General features: G+C 34.8%; 1 protein-coding gene and 1 long non-coding RNA gene across 10 annotated transcripts in view; both read right to left on the minus strand.

Moving 5' to 3' along the window:
- The window catches only part of LOC127543056 (lysine-specific demethylase 5C-like), a 48,932-nt gene extending 26,283 nt beyond the window's left edge, over positions 1 to 22,649 (minus strand). Inside the window, exons 1-7 of one of the 8 annotated variants that reach the window (XM_051969030.1) lie at positions 22,172 to 22,646; positions 20,898 to 20,975; positions 20,063 to 20,185; positions 19,582 to 19,752; positions 19,020 to 19,151; positions 18,509 to 18,632; positions 18,203 to 18,399 (exon numbers count right to left, since the gene is read on the minus strand). In XM_051969030.1, the coding sequence (XP_051824990.1) occupies positions 18,203 to 18,399; positions 18,509 to 18,632; positions 19,020 to 19,151; positions 19,582 to 19,752; positions 20,063 to 20,185; positions 20,898 to 20,975; positions 22,172 to 22,321 (975 nt within the window). In that variant the 5' untranslated portion in view covers positions 22,322 to 22,646. Of the gene's footprint in view, positions 1 to 18,202; positions 18,400 to 18,508; positions 18,633 to 19,019; positions 19,152 to 19,581; positions 19,753 to 20,062; positions 20,186 to 20,897; positions 20,976 to 22,171 lie in introns of all 8 variants that reach the window. The other 7 variants (XM_051969039.1, XM_051969033.1, XM_051969036.1 and 4 more) reach the window with 7 other exon arrangements.
- On the minus strand, positions 111 to 13,961 carry LOC127543058 (uncharacterized). 2 transcript variants are annotated; one of them, XR_007949121.1, is made up of 4 exons: positions 8,418 to 13,961; positions 7,583 to 7,822; positions 2,773 to 5,863; positions 111 to 1,704 (listed from the first exon to the last, which is right to left on the minus strand). It is a non-coding gene; the product is annotated as an uncharacterized LOC127543058 (long non-coding RNA). The 2 variants fall into 2 exon arrangements; XR_007949122.1 differs by having other exon boundaries at positions 11,770 to 13,960.
- Positions 22,650 to 22,878: the final 229 nt, after the last annotated feature.

Below are 22,878 nucleotides of genomic sequence, written 5' to 3' on the forward strand. Positions count from 1 at the left end.
TCTGCCACTATAAAGACCACATCTGAGGACAAATGGCTTCATTCTGATGAGTTTAGATTTGGGGAACCTAAATGAAATTAGGGTCGTAATGTCGGAGAAACTGAGCAAGATAGAGATTAGAGAACAATTTAATGGAGAGATACACTGGAACCAAATGGATACATGGTTTGGTCCCAGGGCTGAATGAGACTATTGTCTCAAAGAATCCAGCAGTGAATGACAGATACAAGATTCTTTTATGGGGTAACAAGAACAATGACATAATGGGGGAGATACCTGGATAGGGATGATCTAATGGGGGAAGGAACCTAGGATGATATAATGGGAAGTCCTGGAGAGGCTTCTGATATTCTAATAATGTCTAAAATGGATAAAGGCCTTATCCCATCAAACATTAAGAGGGAGTAAGTATAGCCTAAGGTCTAAGATATAAGACCTTTATCCTATCAAACATTAAGAGGGAATGGTTATAACCTGAAGCAGGGTAACTGAATAGGACAATTAGGAAAACTGGGTCAGGACATTAAAAGAGAAATGTGGTACAAGAGGATTTCTGGTGATCAGGGAATTAAATGAGGTCTAGTGACAAGTTTGGTGTTCAGGTAGGTATGGCTTCCCTGCACACCTTGGGTTCCCTGTAAAGGAATTTACAGACCCAAAAACTTAAGATTGATAAAAGAGGTTTATTATGGGGATTGGAAGTAAGGTTAAATTCTGGTTAGGAAATAAGTGAGGGTAAAGGAAGATAGCACTGGAAAAGAGTATTCCAGTGGGCAGAAGCTCCTTGGGATGCCAAACATGGTGTAGCTAACATATTTGGAACTTCTGCAAAGAGAGGATTTTAGTTTGGCTCTTTTTATAGTAAGAGAAATAAGCTAAAAAGCTAAAAGGGGCTTGTGAATAGAGTCCTGAGTTGGTTTCTGTGAGGGCTAGAATCTGCTTGGTGGGGATTGGGAACCCTAAATAGATCATTAGAATGGGGGCTGAGATGGCCCAAGTCCACTCAGCTCCGATGGGGGCTAGGACAAACCTGGATCTCCTATAGGAATTCAAAGGGATGCTTTTGACCAGGATTTGTGAAAGGTCCTGGCTTCCTGAACAGATCAGCCAAGAGGGGTTGGGAGTAATTTTAAAGGAATCACAAATACAGTTTCTTAAAGGACCACAACCCATTTCATTCTTCCCTCAAGCAGTCAAAACTTAAATTCATTTAAGAGAACAAAAGGACTTGGGGCAGGGTTTCTTATTGAGGCAGAATTGAAGATTTTCTCCTTCAAGGATTTTTCAAAGTTCCGGGATTCCCTCTTCATTCCCTCTTCAAGCAGTCACCTCCAAATGCATTTGGGCTAATAGGGGCAACAATCTCCTCTTAACTGCTTCGAGCTGGCAAGGATCATAAGAGATTTTGGGGGGTTCATGCCAAGAAGTGAGGTGTGAGGTGTGGGAGTTTGGGGATGGCAGCAGAACATCTAAGGAATGTTTGTCTCAGTCAGTTGTCCCCAGTCAATCTTCCCATGTTCTCCAGGCTGAAGAGCAGTTGAGAATCCAAAGTTGGTAGCCTGGAGAAAACAAATCTCAGGAGCAGATTAAAACTGGGGTGTCATCCAGGGTTGAGATGGCGACATTCAATCGGGAATGGGCCCTCTAGCAGGAATGCATCAAGGGTCCTTCTGTGGGGTGACTATAAGAATGCTGATGGTCCATCTAACAATATTGAATGACAAAGAAAAGTATAAAAGAAAATGCTAAGTGCAAAAGATTAGTAAAAGTTAAATAGCCTAGTTTGGCCTCTTCACTCTAAATTTTCAGGAAAGCTAATTTCTCCTGGGGTTGGGTCAGGTTGGCAGGGATTAAGGGTGTGAACTCAAGAGAGTCAGAGTAGGCAGGAGTCCATGATGTCTTTTGGGAGGCAGGGTCTAGGGATGGCATGTCTCGGCTTGTCAGGGCTGCAGTGCAAGATAAGAATGCAGTTTAAACTCTTAGAAATCTCTTAACTGTGCTGCTTTTCTTTAAAAATAATAAAGAGTTGGTTCTTCAATCTCACCAGAAAAATAAGCAAAAATCCTGAACCTTGCCCAACTATCTCTCCACTCTTTATAAGGGGGGAGGGATGGAAGAGGTCAGAGGGAATGCAAAGTAGCAACACTGCCTACCCAGCTTACAGCCCCTGAGGTGTTTGGATTGTCCTGAGATAAAAGCGCTAACAGGGCCAGACCCCAAATTCCTACCAGAGAGCAGAACATTGGGGGCCAGTTCAACCCCTGTAGTGTTCACTGTCATAGTGGATAAGAAGTTCCTCCTGCTCAAACTCAGAATAAAGACTGGGGTCTCCTCAGACAGTTTCCGTGGTACCTACAGCACAAGCTTTTGGGACTCCCTTTTGATCTGAGATACCAGAACTGGATTCCAACTCTGTGTCTTAGATCTGCTTCTAAACTTGCTTTCCTCTCAGGGATTTAATTGCTCATATGTCTGAATGATTACTTCTGTATGTGTACCCAACTTGGTATATTAAAAGGTAGGATGAAAACACTGGCTGGTAATACCCCTTCTGAAAGCCTTTTGAATCCTCAACTTGCCCTCAACCACACATTTATATACAGATCACCTCTTGCCCAGATCCCATGATGAGTAGTCAAACAACCTTCACTGAATTATGACCTTACGCAAGTTTCTTTACTCATTTGCCCAATATTCTTATGTGTAAAATAAGGCCAATGATAGCAGCTAAATCCCAGAATTATGGGTATTATATAAGACAAAAGAACTTACCATGAAGCACACTTGAGGTGCTCTGTAATTACTGATGAGGTTCTGAGTAAAAAGTGCATTTGGAAGGCAAAATGGAAGTATTGTTGAAATTTCTTCCCAAATCAGGTAGGGAGAGATATTGAAGACTAATTTAGTCTCAATGTAAGTTTTGGCTTCATCCTTTGTGAAGGTTGTATGTTGCTACACTTTGAAAAATTCAGTCAGAAATCCTACACCTAAGGTTAAATTTCCCATATAAATTTATCCATAGCTCATTCCATTTTTGCTTGAACTTCCATGGTGTCTTCTTATGCGGTGCTATGTTATGGGCCAGCCCTCTGAAACAAGGATTCTTACAAGATGTTAAATCAGTGGAACTGATGAGACAATGGTTATCCAGCTTAGATAGGGATTAATAGTTCTCTAAATTCAGTATGATTAATGTAAACTTACAACAAATAAGTTTCCTAGTGATATAATGATTGTTTTATATTCTATGTAGAGCATACAAGCTGGGAGCCTCAGCGAGATTCAGAGCTAGGAAAGATAAGTAAACTGGATGCTGAAATACAAGCCCTTGGACTCAAATTCATTCATCCCATTTCACATCTTGTGGTGGCAGGCCTGTCCTCCTGAATTTTCTCCACTGAAATCAAGACTCCAAAAGGTCTTTAAGAAAACTAACTGGGGCCCAGGAAAGGAGACAAGACTTTGAAAGAGATAATAAAGGATTTGGACTTTAACTCCTGGCTACTCTTGTGGTGATTAATCTGCTGAAAGGCAGACTGCTCCCAGAGACCCCAAGGAGACCAAAGTAAGAACACTGCAGTATTAAACTGTTCTATGGATTTAGTCGGCCAGGGAAAAACGTATTCCAATACATATTATGTTACCTTTCTTCTGTTTAATTTTAAGTTCCACTGAAGAACTTTTCTAACTTAATTAATTAATCAATGATTCTTCTCTATGTTTTCCCACTCTATTTCATATTTGCGACTCTTGCTATCTAGTATATCCCTTCATTTTGTCTGTTCTCTTCTAAATAAATTTTTTTCCAAAGACAATGGTCATTATGAATTTTTCATATGACCAAACTCCAACTTATGGGGTCCACAACCTCATCATTGATACTGAATCCCAAGTACACCATTTGGTATCAACAGTTGCTCTCCTAAATCATGTTATCAATTATTGTGGTTGTCAATTTCTCTATCAGAATTCAGTATGGTACCTATTCTAAATGTTTGGAAATTGAAGAATAAGAAGGAAATGGATGGGAGGAAAATATTGAGAGAATTCTTTGTTATTCTGCTATCTTTGCTTCACTTCTCCAGCTTTCCCGTCATAATTTTAATCTATTACTTCAAGTTCAAACAAAAGAAAATCTGAAGAGCCAAGCAGCTCTTCAAATATTTGATTAACATGTAATAAAGATTTATTCTTCCGAATTTATCCTTATTTATAATTCATTCTCTTCATCAATACCTCTGGAAAGATTTATTTCTATTACATTCAGAACTGAACAAAATGTATTAAGTTCGGCAAGTCCAAAATACTGTGCATGATAACTTCCCCATGCACAACACTTTTCTTCTCATAATGTTCTTATGTTCTTTTTTCATTTGCTTTTTAAAAACAGAGAGTATTAATTACTTTTTCCTGTCAGTACTCTATTCTTTCCTCAACTTCTGTGCCTGTGTTTTTTTGGTAAGTTTACTGACAATTCTTGGCTAGTTCATATACTTCCACCTATCCAAGTAAAGTGATAGGAATTATGTGAAGAAGCATTAGGTTTTCTTTTGAAATTATCTTTAATAAAACAAATCCCCATTACCAAAAATATCCTCAGATAATTTCCAGATAATTAACAAATTACTAATTAGATTAGCTAATAATAAATTGATGACCAATGATTTCTTTCTAACTAAAGATACTCTGAAAGTCTTAAATCTCTTTTGAAAAGGGATTTTTTGACAGATAAACATCAGCTCCAATTGGTAGAGATTTACTGAAGAAAGGGACCAAATTTTTTTGGTTTTTACTACTGAGAACATGGCTTGATCATAAGACTTGGTTACTTCCATCAATCATAGCACTGAGTCATCTTAAAGTCAAATGGAGGGGTACAAGAAATGGAGCTTTTTCCCTAGGATAAAAACTTGTTTAGACTAGGTTTTATGTATTCTCTAAATAGAAATGAAATGTTCTAGGTGGAAAAGAGAATATGTCTTGCCCAGGGTTAAGCAAGGATCTTCCTTGAAAATATCAAAAAAAAATTTCTCTTATTGGATACCAAAACAACAGTTTTCATAGTTACAGTAAAATATACAAAAAATTTCAATAATTTGTATTAGATATCAATATTCCAAGCAGCTGTTTGTTACATAACAAGGATTATGAAAATAATGATTACACAAAAGAGGCCCATACTTTCAGACAAGACAAATACGAGAATAACATATAACAAAAGTTAATGCTTCAATGAAATATTTCTGGCATAACTAGTAATGAGACAACCACAAACTATTCCAAAACCAGTATTGCAGAAAATGAAACTCTGAAAAAGGTGTGCTTCAATGAGACAATAGAGTACTTAAGGCTAGTTACCTATTAAATATGAGATGATGGCTCCATACACATATCTAGATGAGATAATGATGTGATGGATCTCTTCACCATTGGTGCTTGCTTCATAGCTGGTAGTGAGCTAATTGTAGGAAGACTTGGAGGGCTGGGGGACAGAGGTCAGGATCACTTGATGGCAGCCTGAGGAGAGAGGCTGGAGGTTTTGGACTCCAGAATCCAAGATACATCTTTGACAAGCCCAGTGGTAGTTTGCCCACCTCCTTTACTTTCCTGCTGAAGACCAAGGACTTTACCATATCCTGAGTCTGGCTGATCCTGAAGCCCCCAGGAAGCTAGTCCGGACACTATACAAGTGCGAGTTACTCCTGCTGAGCTACCACCTACATCAATAAGTTTGGTAGCATTTTCAATATTTACTTACACAACTCCATTTTGCATCTTCTCCAGTCCATTCTGATTAAGATGTTTAGAATACTCTTGAGAGGGGTAGGAAATTTTCTCTCTTTTCTTAGGCAGCTGTGGCAGACTTCAAATGAAGTAAAGGAAAAGCAAGTACATTTAATAAACAGAAGTTGAAAACAGCAAATCAGTTTTTATAAAGAAAAATATGAAATATTTCCTACAAAGTAGAATTTCCAAAAGATGAATTGCTTTGTAAAAATTTCTCATTGGGAATTCGCAATATGTGGGCAAATGAATAATTGTCAAGAATATCAAAAGAAACTGCTATTTATTCAGGGCTTCTCGTGATGAACTTAATAATATTTACAATATTATTAAACTCTAATATGTAAAAAAAGTTCTGAAATAAGTCATTAAGAAAATTGGCATCATTAATATTCAGAACAAGGGTTGATGATTTTGCCAAAAGTTTCTCATCTGGGAATTTTTGATATATGATATATGGATTAGTTTGTATAATCAAAATTTTAAATAATGAAAACACTGTATATTTCAGTACCTTTTTAATGAAACATGTTTAATGATTTGTAACTGCAACACTAAATACTTAAAAAAAAAATAATGTATTGCAATACTTCAGTGTTTTGATTCATCCCCTCCCACACAAAGATGCAATTTCCATCTTTATGTATATTTGAAAAAACTCACAAGAAATTTAATAATTTACAACGTATTTAAAAATAGGGAATTGTTTAGGGCATTAAAACCAATCTAAGAGAAATGAATACTAATTTTTCATAGTTATACGAGTTTTTGCATAGATTGAAATGTCTATTGTATAACTGGATCAAAATATATAGAACAATAAAAGACTAAAATGATTTCTTTTTAAAATAAACCATAAAGTGTGGAAAATCTGATAGGCAACATTTATAATGAACACTTTTGACATGGATAACTTGAGTCAAACTTGAAATTAGCTAACATATAAAACAAATATAACAGCTATTCCCGCAAGCTTTTGGTAAAGCTACAACTTTGATTCAAAGCATATTTTCACATACATTTTGATGAGAAGAGAGAACAAGTAATTTTTAATGTTTTGCCTTATTTTTTCACGTTTTCAATGTGAAGCCCTCATGTGTTCGTTCTGCTTAGGCACGGCTTCTAAATCCCTGTATAAACAGAAGCATTTGAGAGCCGGCTATCAACCCCACTGCATGTCTCTGTCATGTCTCTCCCTGAATCTCTTTAACAGATTCCACTACTCACTTCAAAGTTATCTCAAAAGCCGACTTCTGATCCCGCCGACCCAGAGGATAAAGATCTTCCAGCTTAAATAATCTATGTCTTCCTCGAATAACTATTATTACTGCTTAAAAATATATCTACCAAGTACTAAACCTTTAAAAACAGTTAAAATCTGAAAACTCGTTTCAACAAATAGGACTTTCTATCTTTTCTATTCTTCATTTTTACATGCTGCTAATCATATGTTTATTCACCACCAAAATAAATAGAAAAATTAAGAATTGTTTATGAAAAGATATTCATAAAAATAAATTTTATCATTAATATTCTAAATCACTGTGGAAGAAAGAACCAGATGTTATTCTTGAACAAGATTTCAATGAAAGTAATTTGAAATATCTATTCAATTAGTATATCTATATAATAAAAATGTGGGTAATATTATTCTTTATTTTCAAATAAAAATGACATTTGTAGGAGTATGGCATTTATAGGAAACAAAACATTAATGCATTTTTATTTCTGTTAAGCAAGTGGTCTCTAAAACAATCAATTATTTAATATATTCAATATCTTAGAACAAAAATCATACCCAGTTTGTTTGCAACGTTCTTGGATTCTTGCTTCTTCTTAGTGGTAGTTCCATGCCACTAACAAGGTGATATGAACCTTTCACATCGATATGCTGGTAACTAGAGGGGTTTATGACTACATTTGGAGGCTCTGGCAGCACAGGGTGATGAGTAGAAGCTTCTTCTTGACTTAACATGTCTTAACTATATTGTTGTAGAAGCTTTCTATTCCTTTGTATCTGTTCAGTACAACTTATTAACTGTAAAGAGAAAATTTAAGTTGTTGACCTTAGAGAATGGAAAGATTTTTTTGAACTAGATTCAGAAGTTAGATTTTAAATTACTATTTCCTGTCTTCCGACTTAACCTCATTCATACAAGTTCCTCCCTTTTTTAATTCTAAAGACCTCATTATTTTTGTTTGAAAATGAAATAAATGAAGTAAAATTAAATAAGTTTGGCAGAAGAAAAACTGGTTGATATCACAATTTACTTAAATGACTGAGGTCACAAATTTAAATTCCACTAAGGAATTTAAGATGTAGAAAATAATCACTATTAATAATTAAATCTAAAAATATTATTTATAACAACAGATTTTAGAATAGACACTTAGTCGTAATACAAAATATCATATATCATGTGATGATGGGTACATCTATATGCCCAAATTTATACACAGAAAAATCTATTATCTAGCTACATCCAAGAGTAAGAAATTGTTATCAGTAGTTAGGTATTTTCAAGAACTTTTGTTTCTTTTTTTGAAGAACATTATATAATATGAGTCCCATTATCTTGAAATTTCTAAATAAGGAAATTCTTAAAATCTGAAGACATATTTAAAAAAATTACTTTTTGCTGTTTTAGGGATACAGCATTGTAGATGGCTTCTCTATGCTAAGCATCTCATTCCTGGCTGGCTTGCTTATTTATTTAACGCATGAATTTCCGTCAAATGTGTATTTTCTTTCCTCTGAAACAAAATACAATAAACACCAATTCATAAGTTGAATTATTTATTCCAGACCAAAGTGCCAGACAGAAATACAAAATACTGTAAATTCTTTGGCTCCTACTCAGGATTTTAGTTATCAGTCTGTTTATTATGTGCTTGCTATATGTCAAGCAGGCACCGTATTTCTACTGTTCCTACAGTTCTTCTAAGGAAAGAAATCAACACATAAATGGAAGTAAAAAGAAAGCAGGTGGGCAGAGGAAGACAAAAATGAAGAAGAGAAGAATCTTGGGATATAATGTGGAGAAAAATAAAGAGCTGGCTGGACACCAAGAGCATCTGTTCCTTAATGGAGGCCCAAGAAAGACACAGTCTCCCTAACATTTAATCAGAAAGATGCATCTCTTCTTAAGATTTTGAAGATTCCAGAGGAGTTGAGGTGAAAATGTCATTAAGTCATGCCTAATTGGCATTCTTCCAACAATAGTATCAGCTGACAGTCGTTTTAGAAGATGTTTTTAGAAAATGGTATTTAAGTGAACAGAAAAATTGGCAGGAACAATACGTACTGGACAACTATTTCAACAAACATCTAAAAAGAATGATAGCTTAGTATATAATAAAAAACTCATTGGAAGAAGCATACTGGATTAATCTTCAAGCATATAATTACCAATATAACAAAAAGGCAAGTGGCCAAGGCAGAAACTATGGAACAGGACTGTGCCTTTACTTATAATGCAATGGCAAAATCAAAGATTAAGCTCAGATCAAAAATGGGTTCACAGTGTTGTTACTAGTCTAACCTCAGACCTGGATTAGGGATTCAACCCAAGTGGCTCAATGGAGGTGGGTCAATACTTCTATTCTTATGAAGCGTTAGATCCTTCCAGATAGGTGTTAAGCCTAGCCTAGCCACTATAAATGGGAAATTGAGTCAGTACACCTCGTGTTGCTGAGAATTAAAACATTATATCTTTGAAAGCTTGAGAAACACGTGTAGTCTTGGAAGCAGCACACAACCCAGATCCTAAGCACAAAGAGTACAGAACAGAATCTGAGACTGAGGAAACAAACTTGAAAATTAGAATGGACTATTCGAAAAAGGAGATTCCATGAGATGACAAAGTATATATTTTTTAAAACTCTAGAAAACAGATCAAGGAAAGATAATTATTAGGCATTTGGGGTTTTTTACTTGAACACCATTATAGCTCTTACTCCCGAAATTTGTAAGAAAAAGGTTAGCTCTTGTTTCTCAAAATAATAATAAAAAAACTAATCCTTTATATACTTTGGTCATGCAATGATCAAACAAAAAAATTATCAGTGCAAAAATTTTTATGTATTCTTGTATAAGGGGATAAAAATTTTTTCAAATTGCTATAAAAAGAAAAAGTGGAAATGAAAAAAATGTTCACCAGTATCCTCCCCAAAGAAAAAAGTATTTGGGGGGGGGGGGAGAGGACAGTTTAAGCAAAACTGAAGTTTTTGATTTAAAACGTTCTTTTACTCATTTAAGCAGGTAAAAAGAGAAAGAGTCATGTTCAAAATCACACAAGAGTTATCCAGAGTGATTAAAATAGTATTTTCCAGAAAATAAAATATGCAGTCTTTTAACTCATAGTAATTTGCTCATGATCCTACTGGAGAGGAATTGCCTTCTGACGAAATATAGAAATAAAGTATTTTTATGTAATGATCTAAATAGAAACTTGTGAAAACATCAAAAGAAAAATTTACAAAGTATATCCAAATGAACATAATGGGGGACAAGTCTGCTCAATGCATTCATGTAATTAGGGGATTAGAGAAGGAAATGATTCAAAGAATCTATTTGATTGTAAAGGTTAAAAACTGATGGGGAGGGGAAGAGAGGGGCAAGAAAGAACAGAAAGAATGGGGAAACATATTCCATATATCCTTTTTCAAATTAGGGCTTAGTTTGTTATTTTGTTAATTATACTGATTTAAGAAAATGTGGCAAAGATGTCAATGATGCTGATACAGCTTAAAAGAATATGGCACCAGAGGGAGGGAGGTGAGCATATGTTTGTTCTCTTCTGCTTAAATAATGTACAGGAAGGAAAAAACCAAATATAGTCAACTTTCCTACATACCTATGAGCGGGAAAGGATGAATTCATACCAAAATGAGACAAGAAAGTGTCTAAGAACCCCAAAGAACCCGAAAGAAGAGCAAAAGCAAAAAACTCAGGAAAATTCAAGCTAATAGTCATCTTTTAGTTTCTTAGCTGTAGACACCAACTGCAATGATCTCTGACTCCAAGAAAATAAAATTTGACATTGGTTCCATTTCTTCTTTCTCACTGTGCCAGGAAGTAATGATGCTTTTTGTGACTACATATCAAGACTGTTGATTTTTCTCCCAGCCTCTTTAATTCCAGTTTCTGAATCATCTAGCTTGACATTAGATGTCACTTTAAAAGTTCCTTATTATAACTATATGTATATACATGTACAAATATATACACATGTATATAGAAATACATACATATAAGCAGCTATATGTATGCAAAGGATTCCGGGCCAACCCCCAAATAGTTATTGTTTGGTCCTGACCGAATCAGAGTAAATGTAAATAGCAATTTCTATTTGGCATAAAAAACCAATTAGTCTTTCCCTCCTAGATTTATTAATATTGTTGTATATTTATTTATATTTTTTTGACTCGGTAAAAGAGGAAATTCTTTCTCTCAGTTGCTAATTTGGATTTAATCATGAATGGTTGCTGTCTTAATCAAATTGAGATCTGTTGAAGATCTTTTAAAAAGGCCAAGATTTTCCACTTTAAACACTATACTATGGTGTCTCTTTCTGGAGGTGGAAAGGACCTTACTCAGCTATCCATGATTTAAATTAAATCCAGAGTCGCCCAACATAGTCTCCAGAATTTTCATGAATAATAACAAAAAAGCACAACAAACAAAATGTTCTTGAGACGAAATCAAGGAATCAAAAAAGTAGCAAAAGAAAACAAGTTAGTTCATAACTCAGACTTTGACTTCTCGGAGGGAGGACAAACAGTATTAGATAGAAGAGGGCTACAGGGCTTTAAATCATGATCAAAATCATTTCAGAGAATTTTAAGGGATGTGAAACGAAGTAGAGTGAAGTGAATGTGGTGTTCTTTTTCTTTTTTAAAATATATGATGGTTCTCTCTGGGAGCAGGTTTCTCAGGGAGGTTTTCTGGAGGCAGCCTTAGTTGCAACTGAAAGTAATAATCACCTCATAATGCAGCCAGGTGATAAAAGTTCAGATCTTTTACTGTTTCCAATACAGCCCAGTTAGCTTAGAGGCCTCTCTCTGCTTGGTTCCAAGAGCTCCCTCCGAGTGTCTCCAAATTCAAAGGTTTGTCCTTCAGCCTCCAGCCAGCACCAAGGTGGAAACTGGAATGAATCTCTCTTGTCTTGGAGAGAAGGCTTCTGGCTCTCAATCTCCAATACAGCCCGGTTAACTTTTCTTAGAGGCTTCATAAATAACAAAGCACTGAAAGTTAAGCATCCTATTCAAACCTATAGCAAAGAATCTTTCCATCAGGTTTGTTTACTACTCATATAATGTCCTCTAGTAGACTGTGCACTTGTTTTCTTTTCTATTTGCATTTTCAAAACTTAACAAAATGTTTAATAATTATATTTGCTAATTTATTCAAATCCCATTCAAAAATTATATTAGAAATATTGCAAGAAAACTGGAACTTAATTCTTTACCTCAACCAAATAAATCAGCAAAGAATAGACAGTTCAATTACTAGCATATATATAAATATAAAAGATGTTCTTTAAAATTAGTTTAAAAGATTATTTTAAAATTAACATCACCTTGCTCACAAGCTTAATACTGGGAAGGAGGGTAAGGGGGAAAGAAGGGAGAAAAGCATAAACCGGGGTTAACAAAATGACAAGTAATACAGAATTGGTCATTCTAACCATAAATGTGAACGGGGTAAACTCCTCCATAAAAAGGAAGCGGTTAGCAGAATGGATTAAAAGCCAGAATCCTACAATATGCTGTTTACAGGAAACACACCTGAAGCGGGGAGATACATGCAGGTTAAAGGTAAAAGACTGGAGCAAAATCTACTATGCTTCAGGTGAAGTCAAAAAAAGCAGGGGTAGCCATCTTGATCTCAGATCAAGCTAAAGCAAAAACTGATCTAATTAAAAGAGATAAGGAAGGGCACTATATCTTGCTAAAGGGTAGCATGGATAATGAAGCACTATCTATATTAAACATATATGCACCAAGTGGTGTAGCATCTAAATTCTTAAAAGAGAAATTAAGAGAGCTGCAAGAAGAAATAGACAGCAAAACTATAATAGTGGGAGATCTCAACCTTGCACTCTCAGAATTAGATAAATCAAACCACAAAATAAATAAGAAAGACATCAAAGAGGTAAATAGAATACTAGAAAAGTTAGATATGGTAGATCTCTGGAGAAAATGTAATGAAGACAGAAAGGAGAACACTTTCTTTTCAGCAGTTCATGGAACCTATACAAAAATTGACCATATATTAGGACATAAAAACCTCAAACTCAAATGCAGTAAGACAGAAATAGTAAATGCATCCTTTTCACGATGCAATGAAAATTACATTCAACAAAAAGCCAGGGGAAAGTAGACCAAAAAATAATTGGAATCTAAATAATCTCATACTAAAGAATGATTGGGTAAAACAGCAAATCATAGACATAATAACTTCACCCAAGAAAACGATAATAATGAGACATCATACCAAAATGTATGGGATGCAGCCAAAGCGGTAATAAGGGGAAATTTCATATCTCTAGAGGCCTATTTGTAGAAAATAGAGAAAGAGAAGGTCCATGAATTGGGTTTGCAATTAAAAATGCTAGAAGAGGAACAAATTAAAAACCCCCAGTCAAACACTAAACTTGAAATTCTAAAAATAAAAGGTGAGATCAATAAAATTGAAAGTAAAAAAACTATTGAATTGATTAATAAAACTAAGAGTTGGTTCTATGAAAAAACCAACAAAATAGACAAATCCTTAGTAAATCTGATTAAAAAAAGGAAAGAGGAAAATCAAATTGTTAGTCTTAAAAATGAAAAGGGAGAACTCACCACTAATGAAGAGGAAATTAGAGCAATAATTAGGAGTTACTTTGCCCAACTTTATGCTAATAAATTTGACAACTTAAATGAAATAGAAGAATATCTCCAAAAATATAGCTTGCCCAAACTAACAGAGGAAGAAGTAAATATCCTAAACAGCCCCATCTCAGAAAAAGAAATAGAACAAACTATCAACCAACTCCCTAAGAAAAAATCCCCAGGACCAGTTGGATTTACATGTGAATTCTACCAAACATTTAAAAAACAATTAACTCCAATGCTAAATAAACTATTTGAAAAAATAGGGATTGAAGGAGTCCTATCAAACTTCTTTTATGACACAGACATGGTACTGATACCTACACCAGGTAGGTTGAAAACAGAGAAAGAAAATTATAGATCTCTCTAATGAATATTGATGCTAAAATCTTAAATAAAATATTAGCAAAAAGATTATGGAAAATCATCCCCAGGATAATACACTATGACCAAGTAGGATTTATACCAGGAATGCAGGGCTGTTTCAACATTAGGAAAACTATTAGCATAACTGACTATATCAATAACCAAACAAACAAAAACCATATGATCATCTCAATAGATGCAGAAAAAGCATTTAATGAAATCCAACATCCATTCCTAATAAAAACACTTGAGAGCATAGGAATAAATGGACTTTTCCTTAAAATGGTCAAGAGCATATACTTAAAACCATCAGTTAGCATCATATGCAATGGGGAAAAACTGGAACCTTTCCCAGTAAGATCTGGAGTGAAGCAAGGTTGCCCACTATCACCATTATTATTTAATATCGTATTAGAAACACTAGCCTCGGCAATAAGAGTCGAGAAAGATATAAAAGGAATTAGAGTAGGCAATGAGGAAACCAAACTATCACTCTTTGTAGATGATATGATGGTATACCTAGAGAACCCCAGGGATTCTACTAAAAAGCTATTAGAAATAATTCATAATTTTAGCAAAGTAGCTGGCTACAAAATAAATCCCCATAAATCCTCAGCATTTTTATACACCACCAACAAAACCCAACAGCAAGAGATACAAAGAGAAATTCCATTCAGAATAACTGTTGATACCATAAAATATTTGGGAATCTACCTACCAAAGGAAAGTCAGGAATTATATGAGCAAAATTATAAAAAAGTCTCCACACAAATAAAGTCAGACTTAAATAATTGGAAAAATATTAAGTGCTCTTGGATAGGCCGAGCGAATATAACAAAGATGACAATACTCCCTAAACTAATCTATTTATTTAGTGCGATACCAATCAGACTTCTAAGAAAATATTTTAATGATCTAGAAAAAATAACAAAATTCATATGGAACAATAAAAAGCCGAGAATCTCAAGGGAATTAATGAAAAAAAAATCAAATGAAGGTGGCCTAGCTGTACCTGATCTAAAACTATATTATAAAGCAGCAGTCACCAAAACCATTTGGTATTGGCTAAGAAATAGATTAGTGGATCAGTGGAAAAGGTTAGGTTCACAAGACAGAATAGTCAACTATAGCAATCTAGTGTTTGACAAACCCAAAGCCCCTAACTTCTGGGATAAGAATTCATTATTTGATAAAAACTGCTGGGATAATTGGAAATTAGTATGGCAGACACTAGGCATGGACCCACACTTAACACCATATACCAAGATAAGATCAAAATGGGTCCATGACCTAGGCATAAAGAACGAGATTAGAAATAAATTAAAGGAACATAGGATAGTTTATCTCTCAGACTTGTGGAGGAGAAAGAAATTTGTGACCAAAGATGAACTAGAGACCATTACTGATCACAAAATAGAAAATTTCAATTACATCAAATTAAAAAGCCTTTGTACAAACAAAAGTAATGCAAACAAGATTAGAAGGGAAGCAACAAACTGGGAAAACATTTTCACAGTTAAAGGTTCTGATAAAGGCCTCATTTCCAAAATATATAGAGAACTGACTCAAATTTATAAAAAATCAAGCCATTCTACAATTGATAAATGGTCAAAGGATATGAACAGACAATTTTCAGAGGATGAAATTGAAACTATTACCACTCATATGAAATAGTGTTCCAAATCATTATTGATCAGAGAAATGCAAATTAAGACAACTCTGAGATACCACTACACACCTGTCAGATTGGCTAAGATCACAGGAAAAAATAATGATGAATGTTGGAGGGGATGCGGGAAAACTGGGACATTAATGCATTGTTGGTGGAGTTGTGAACGAATCCAACCATTCTGGAGAGCAATCTGGAATTATGCCCAAAAAATTATCAAATTTGCATACCCTTTGATCCAGCAGTGTTTCTACTGGGCTTATATCCCAAAGAGATACTAAAGAAGGGAAAGGGACCTGTATGTGCCAAAATGTTTGTAGCGGCCCTGTTTGTAGTGGCTAGAAACTGGAAAATGAATGGATGCCCATCAATGGGAGAATGGCTGGGTAAATTGTGGTATATGAATGTTATGGAATATTATTGTTCTGTAAGAAATGACCAGCAGGATGAATACAGAGAGGACTGGCGAGACTTACATGGACTGATGCTGAGTGAAATGAGCAGAACCAGGAGATCATTATACACTTCGACAACGATATTGTATGAGGACATATTTTGATGGAAGTGGATTTCTTTGACAAAGAGACCTGAGTTTCAATTGATAAATGACGGACAAAAGCAGCTACACCCAAAGAGAGAACACTGGGAAACGAATGTGAACTATCTGCATTTTTGTTTTTCTTCCCGGGTTATTTTTACCTTCTGAATCCAATTCTCCTATGCAACAAGAGAACTGTTCGGTTCTGCAAACATATATTGTATCTAGGATATACTGCAACATATCCAACATATAAAGGACTGCTTGCCATCTAGGGGAGGGGGTGGAGGGAGGGAGGGAAAAAAAAATCGGAACAGAAACGAGTGTCAATACAAAGTAATTATTAAATAAAAATTTAAAAAAAAAAAAAAAAACTTTTCCTACGCTCCTTAAATAATGACTCCCAATAATATTTTTATAAAGAGTTTTTTGTCCAATCGCTTCTAAATTAGCTAACCTCCTATCATCAGTGCTCATACAATTCATTGATGGTGGTTTGGCTTTATTTAAATTGCACTCTCTGATTGCAAAAAGAGAAAAAGAGAAATTCTTATTTGAACTTATATTCAGATTTTCAAGCTTTTTCAAAACTTACTTCCAACTGTAGATTGACTCATTGATGAGAGGGCCTTCATATCAAAAGGGACAAATGGAGGTTCAGAACTGAAAGTAACATTGGGCAAAGTGAAATGCAGACTCAGGCCCTATAAAACAATAGAAAAAACTCTAGGACTTAAAACTAGAAACTTAATACCATTATTGACACGAAGAACACCCAAACCTACAAAATGATGATCTTAGAAACACAAATGCCTACCTTTTCAATATATATAAATTAATATGTAGGTGGCTAGAGCTTATTAGGCACAAATAATTCAAAAGCCAAAGGGGAAAAATATATATGTATGCGAAACTAGTCATTTTGTACCAAAAAAAAAATTATAATTCAATAAAGAGAGAATAACTCAAAAATGATATATTAATATGATGGAACTAACTACTATATGATAATAAATGATTCATAGGATGTTTTCAGACAAACACAAATGTGTATGAAATAAGGCAGAATAAAATGATTCAATCAAGAGAATCATGCATGCAATACCACATTGCAAAGACAAAAAGGCTGATCAGCTACAATTCCAAAGGACTCAAGATGAAATATGTTATATATTCCCAAACAGGGAGATGATGGACTAAGATTTTGCTTCATAAGATAAATTTGAGCATTCTCTGGGTGAGAGAGGGAAAATTGAGAGTGAATTTGGAGTTGAAAATAAGATGTAAAAGAAAGTAAGTGATCTCTCATTAATGGGAAAATCACTTTCTACACTTGGACAATAAAATGTTCATATAAAAAATAAACAAGAAAAATAATGTTTTAAAAGAAAAAATAAAGAAAAATGAAATATGAAATAAAACTTTTTGACTCCTATCAGAGTAGAATGGAAACAATGTCACTAATAGAAGGATTTTCATAAATTACTTTCTGAACATTTCAAATTAGATATAAGTAGATAACCATTACATGTACCTAGCCCTCACTTTATGCATCACTGAGCCTCTAATTCAATCCTTTTTGCACAAGTCATCATAACAAGCCAACTTCCTACACTCAACGCTTTTTGTTTGAATTTCTTCAATTCTGGATTTCTTTCAGTATCTTCCTCAGCTGGTTCTGGCTGCAAGAAACTTCTTCTAAAAGAGGGTCTACTACTCCTATGAGTTCTTAACATTGTTCCATACTTTACTATTCATTCCTATAGTGGTACCACTTTGTTATGACAAGTTTTAACATTTTTGTTATTTTGCACGCATAATGAGGATGTGCAATTTGATTTGTAAAGTCTCATCTGACAACTTATTTTAGACCCTTCATATGTTTTGAGTCCTATTATATGAGAGGCTACATTGAATTGCTCATTCTCCTATAACTCCCTACCAAAAACGAAGCTGAAATTACTTACAAACTGGGTATTATTGTGGTTTCTCCGAAGACGCATTGTCATTTTGGTACAGGGCTCCAGACTATGAAAGAGTTCTTCCTTTCCATCCATAAATGTTTTGGGGAATGATGTCTCTAGTTTCAGATCTATACCTGGTTCATCTTTCACTACTACTGTGGGAGGACACTCAGGCCCATCTTTATCCTGAGAAGTTGAGACTAAAATAAAATGCAGAAAGTTTCTATCACAAACGAGAACTTCTAACGCCGAGAATGAAATATCCCTAGTGAGACTTATTCTTTCTCATCCCTCCTATTTAAGACTCACCCTTCTTTCTCAGACTTTTTTCCTTGGCCATGAGGCCAAGGCCCATCATTTTGGGACCAGCTCCATAAATCTGTAATTTCTTTAATTCTGGATTTTTCTCAATGTCTTCCTCAGTTGGCTCTGGCTGCAAGAAACAGACATCTCAAGTGACATAGATAGTGTCTAATAGAGTTTACACTCACAAATCTGTAGAGGAGGTGGAAATAGTGCAGTGTTATGCACTACTGCACTACCAGATGCGCTTTGATCTTTACCAAGCTGCATCATGACTTAGAACTATGACATCTCTACCCAACTAAAGCATTCATAACAAAAAAACAATTGTATGAAAAACAGATTTAACTCTTTGTAGAATATGAGTTCACAGACAATTGCCAAATGTGAAGAACTCTAGGAACATATTCCTAATTTGGTGAGATGACCAAAAAGATGAGATGAACAAAGCCAGCAAACTCTTCTGAAGTTGTTAGGTTACAGGATAAGAAAATGAAGGAATAAATAAAACACTCACATCAGGCTGTAGCCTTTTAGCACGTCGTCCATAACTGCTGAATTTAGAGGGCTGCACAGACTGACGCAGTGGGATGCTGTGGGGTTTGTATTCCTTGTCCTTTTCACTGTCAAATGGACGGGTATTACACTGCTGGAAAATATACAGGGAAAAAAGTATATGGTGTCATATTTCCAAAAAATTAAGCTTGCAAATTCAAATCAATTACCTAGACTTTTCTGTTCTGGGTACCACTTTGATTTATATATACTATAATATGAAAGAAGTTATTTAATGATATTCTTACTGATCAATGCTACACAACATGGAACATCAGTGATGTTTCTACTAAACACTTTAAGAAAAGATAGAATGGATAAATACAGGGGAAAGGAGAATAGATTATTTTCTAAAAGGATGAATATGGAAAGTCTATGAGAAATGTCATTTTCTCAACCATTAGAAACTAATCCCAATCTGCACCAGCAAGAAGAGAAAAAAAATATATGCTCAGAAAATTAGGCCCCCCCCAGCCGGGATCTCCATGTGTTAAGAGCAGAGATTCATTGCCCCTTTTCTTTACCACTAGATTAGCTCCAGACTGGTACATCTCATAAGGATAGATGATTCTCTCATAATGAGAGCGCAAGAGGGAACCAATATTTTTGCCTGCTGGGTAGTTGAGGCGTTGGGCCACACGAGCCCAACGACGGTCTTTGCTAATGGCTTCATAGCCTCCCTCTTCCATCACAATCTAAAAAGGAAAAAAGCATATGGGGTTACTTACACTCCAAATCAGATCCAGGCTATTCTAATGCTTCAACAGTCTGAGTCTGTGGCTAGGACTATCAAAAATATTTCCATGATCCCTTTCACCCATTGTCATTATAAAACCAAAACACAAATCTACAATAAAAGAGTATCCTAGAAAACTGTGGGTATACCCTAGTGACAACAAATTTTTGTGATCTGAATTATTTATTTAGCATTCTAATCTTATGTTGTTCAGAGTTCACAGTTAAATGGAAAGACAAAATAATATATATATATGTATATATATATACTTTGCTAAGACTGTAGAGATCCAGGATCCGTCGCTCCACATTTGGTATCTTTAAGGAAGAGCCTTGTATCTCCCAAAACTTAGCAATCTGGTCCAAGTAATTGAGCTTCACTCTAGTCTGAGCCTAAGAAAAGAGTTAAGTTTAAGTAAAGTTTCACCATACCAATATTCCACCTCACATACTACATTTCTCTGTAAGATAGCAAGAATTAGAGATGGGCAGTCTTAGCAAATAATAATTCTCACTTACTGGGACTGACATCATCACAAAAGGATACCTTTGGTGATCAGCAAAACTATTCCTATGTTCCATACAAGCAAATTTCATCTCCCAGTGGCCATAAGCTACTATGTGCATAAGTGTTGGGGTATAAAGACAAAAGATAAAGTCCATGCTCTCGGGAACCACAATTCTGTTAAGGGGGAAACAGAATACCATGAAGGTATATATATATATATATATATATATAAGATACATACAAATATGAGTTAATTATAAACAGCTAACTAAAATCTGAGAAGATGGCCTGATCAAACCTGATTTACAGTCATTTGACTGTGATTGTTGAAATGAGGTCAGGAAGGCAGACAATTCAAGCATTACAATGCTTAAAATGATGTGTTTCAAAGGATGTAATGACCTCAATTCGTCAGATCATTTATCAGGGAAATTTTTAGAATGCGATGATTTGGGGAGAGACCAAATTATTAGAAACCTATAATTTCAGAGCAGAACAAAATAAGAGGTTTACCTCGAATTAGGTGATATCACTTAGAGTTTTGGCTCAAAATCAAAGTTGCAAAGATGCCTCAGTAATTTTCCCAGGCCATCTTACCTCTAATTCGTTCAATCTTTGGATTCTTGGAGTAAATCTGAAGTTGTCTACTTCGACAGCAAAGGGTGGCTGCCAGTCCTTAAAGGGATGAGAAAAAAAATTAAAGGTTAATTAAATGTATTTGAAAAACTTTTGCACTTTGAGCTTTTGATTATAGACCAAAAATGTTAAGGGACATATGTAACATGGTGTAGATAACCTATGAAAATTATTTTTATATTTTTACTGATAACTGAGTTTTCATGGGGTAATATTATCAAGTAAACATTTGTATTTAAGACTTTGGTCTTATTTATAATGCTACTGACTGAAAATAATTTTAAATGTGATCCTGTCACATAGTACCATTGTGGAGAACAATTTTAAACATCAAATTCTACTATACTCTGTAGTTTTCTATCTATCTTGATGTTTTCAACAGAGGAATACTGTTAATTTTTATCAAACAGGTTAGCTATGGAGTTCTTGGGAAAAATAAATGTTTTGCAGACAGGCTATTTCTTAAAAGTAGCAATCAATAGAAACATTTTGGGGGGATGCAATTACTAATAAAGCTATTTTTTGTTAAAAGTTTTAGTTTTGTAAGTTTATGTTGAGATCAAACTTAAAATGTGAGTATTTTTGCTCCATGTATTGTTTCAATGGCAGGTTTTCGTGTCTTATTATTTTGCTTTTTTTCCTGGTTTTATTTTTATTGATTAGTTTTCATATTTCTTAATTGAACATGTGAGCAATTTTTATTTATATTGCTTTTATGGATGGATTGTTAGTAGTTTTTGGTGTACACTTAAATTGTTTAAGTAACTGGATTAAAATTCACATTATGACGTTTCTAGTGGTAAGTGGGGTTGAATTGTGTTGCTTAGATATAGTGATAGTTTTGAAGGTTAAATTTATAAAATAATGTTTCTAATTTACAAATATTTAGTTTTTGACCTTGGTTCAGAATATTTTTATGTGTTGTCTTTTGCTATTCCCCCACCCCCACCCCTACCCTGCAACGTTTCTGGCTGTTTTTTTTTTTAATTGTTTTTAGTTTAAACAAGCTTTTTAAAATATGGTATGTTTTCTTCCCTCAGGTTTCATTTCCCTCCGTTTTTTGATTACAAAAGAAAAATCAATCGTAAGCCATTTTAGTATTTGCGATCTGTATTTTGTAATTTTTGTTAATTACGTGGCAGTAGACCTCTGTCATAAAGGCGTTCTAATGTTTTAAGACAGAGCATTTTTAAGACTTTTCCACCCATTAATTTGCCCTTTATGTAAAATCTTACCGCTGGTGGCCGAATCTTGCAGATGCCCGACTTCTCGGCGATGGGCCGGATCTTGGCAATGTAACCCAATGGGTCCTGGAACTCAGCCCAACTCGGTTCAAATACGGGGCACTCTGGTGGGGGCACGAAATCTTCTGGCCCAACCTCCATGGCAACTTTGAAAAGAAGTCCAGGTTTTAATTTTTTGAAAAATTGCTGACATTCTCTAACGACGTTGCTTAAAATTTTCTAACGCCGCCATTTTGACTGCCGCAACCTCGTCACCGGTCTCAGAATTCCTCCGCGTCCTCGAGTTCCTTCACGTATTAATATCTTAAAATACACACATACACACACACACACACACACACACACAAAAGCTCTCCCTAATATTTAAAGTAAAATTTTAAATCGCCACACTTATTTACCACAGGTATTGACAAACAATTAACATGAAAGAAATTCGCTTTCACGTACAATCGCGCAAGAAGATTAGTGACGGAGAGGGCGGGCCCTGACGAAACCCGGATATAAAAATCTGCTTTTAAAAAAATTATTGAAAAAGGTTTGTGAATGCAGTAATAAACTTTAACATGTATAAAGACATCCCTTCCCCAAAAAAATTAAAATAAATCTCTCACAAAGTTTAAACAAGCTCTCCCAAAATTTATTTTAAAACGAAAATCCTCCTACAATGTGACCCTCTCCAGTAAAAAGAACAAAAACCA

The sequence above is a fragment of the Antechinus flavipes genome, chromosome X, assembly GCF_016432865.1.
Source record: "Antechinus flavipes isolate AdamAnt ecotype Samford, QLD, Australia chromosome X, AdamAnt_v2, whole genome shotgun sequence".
NCBI lineage: Eukaryota > Metazoa > Chordata > Mammalia > Dasyuromorphia > Dasyuridae > Antechinus > Antechinus flavipes.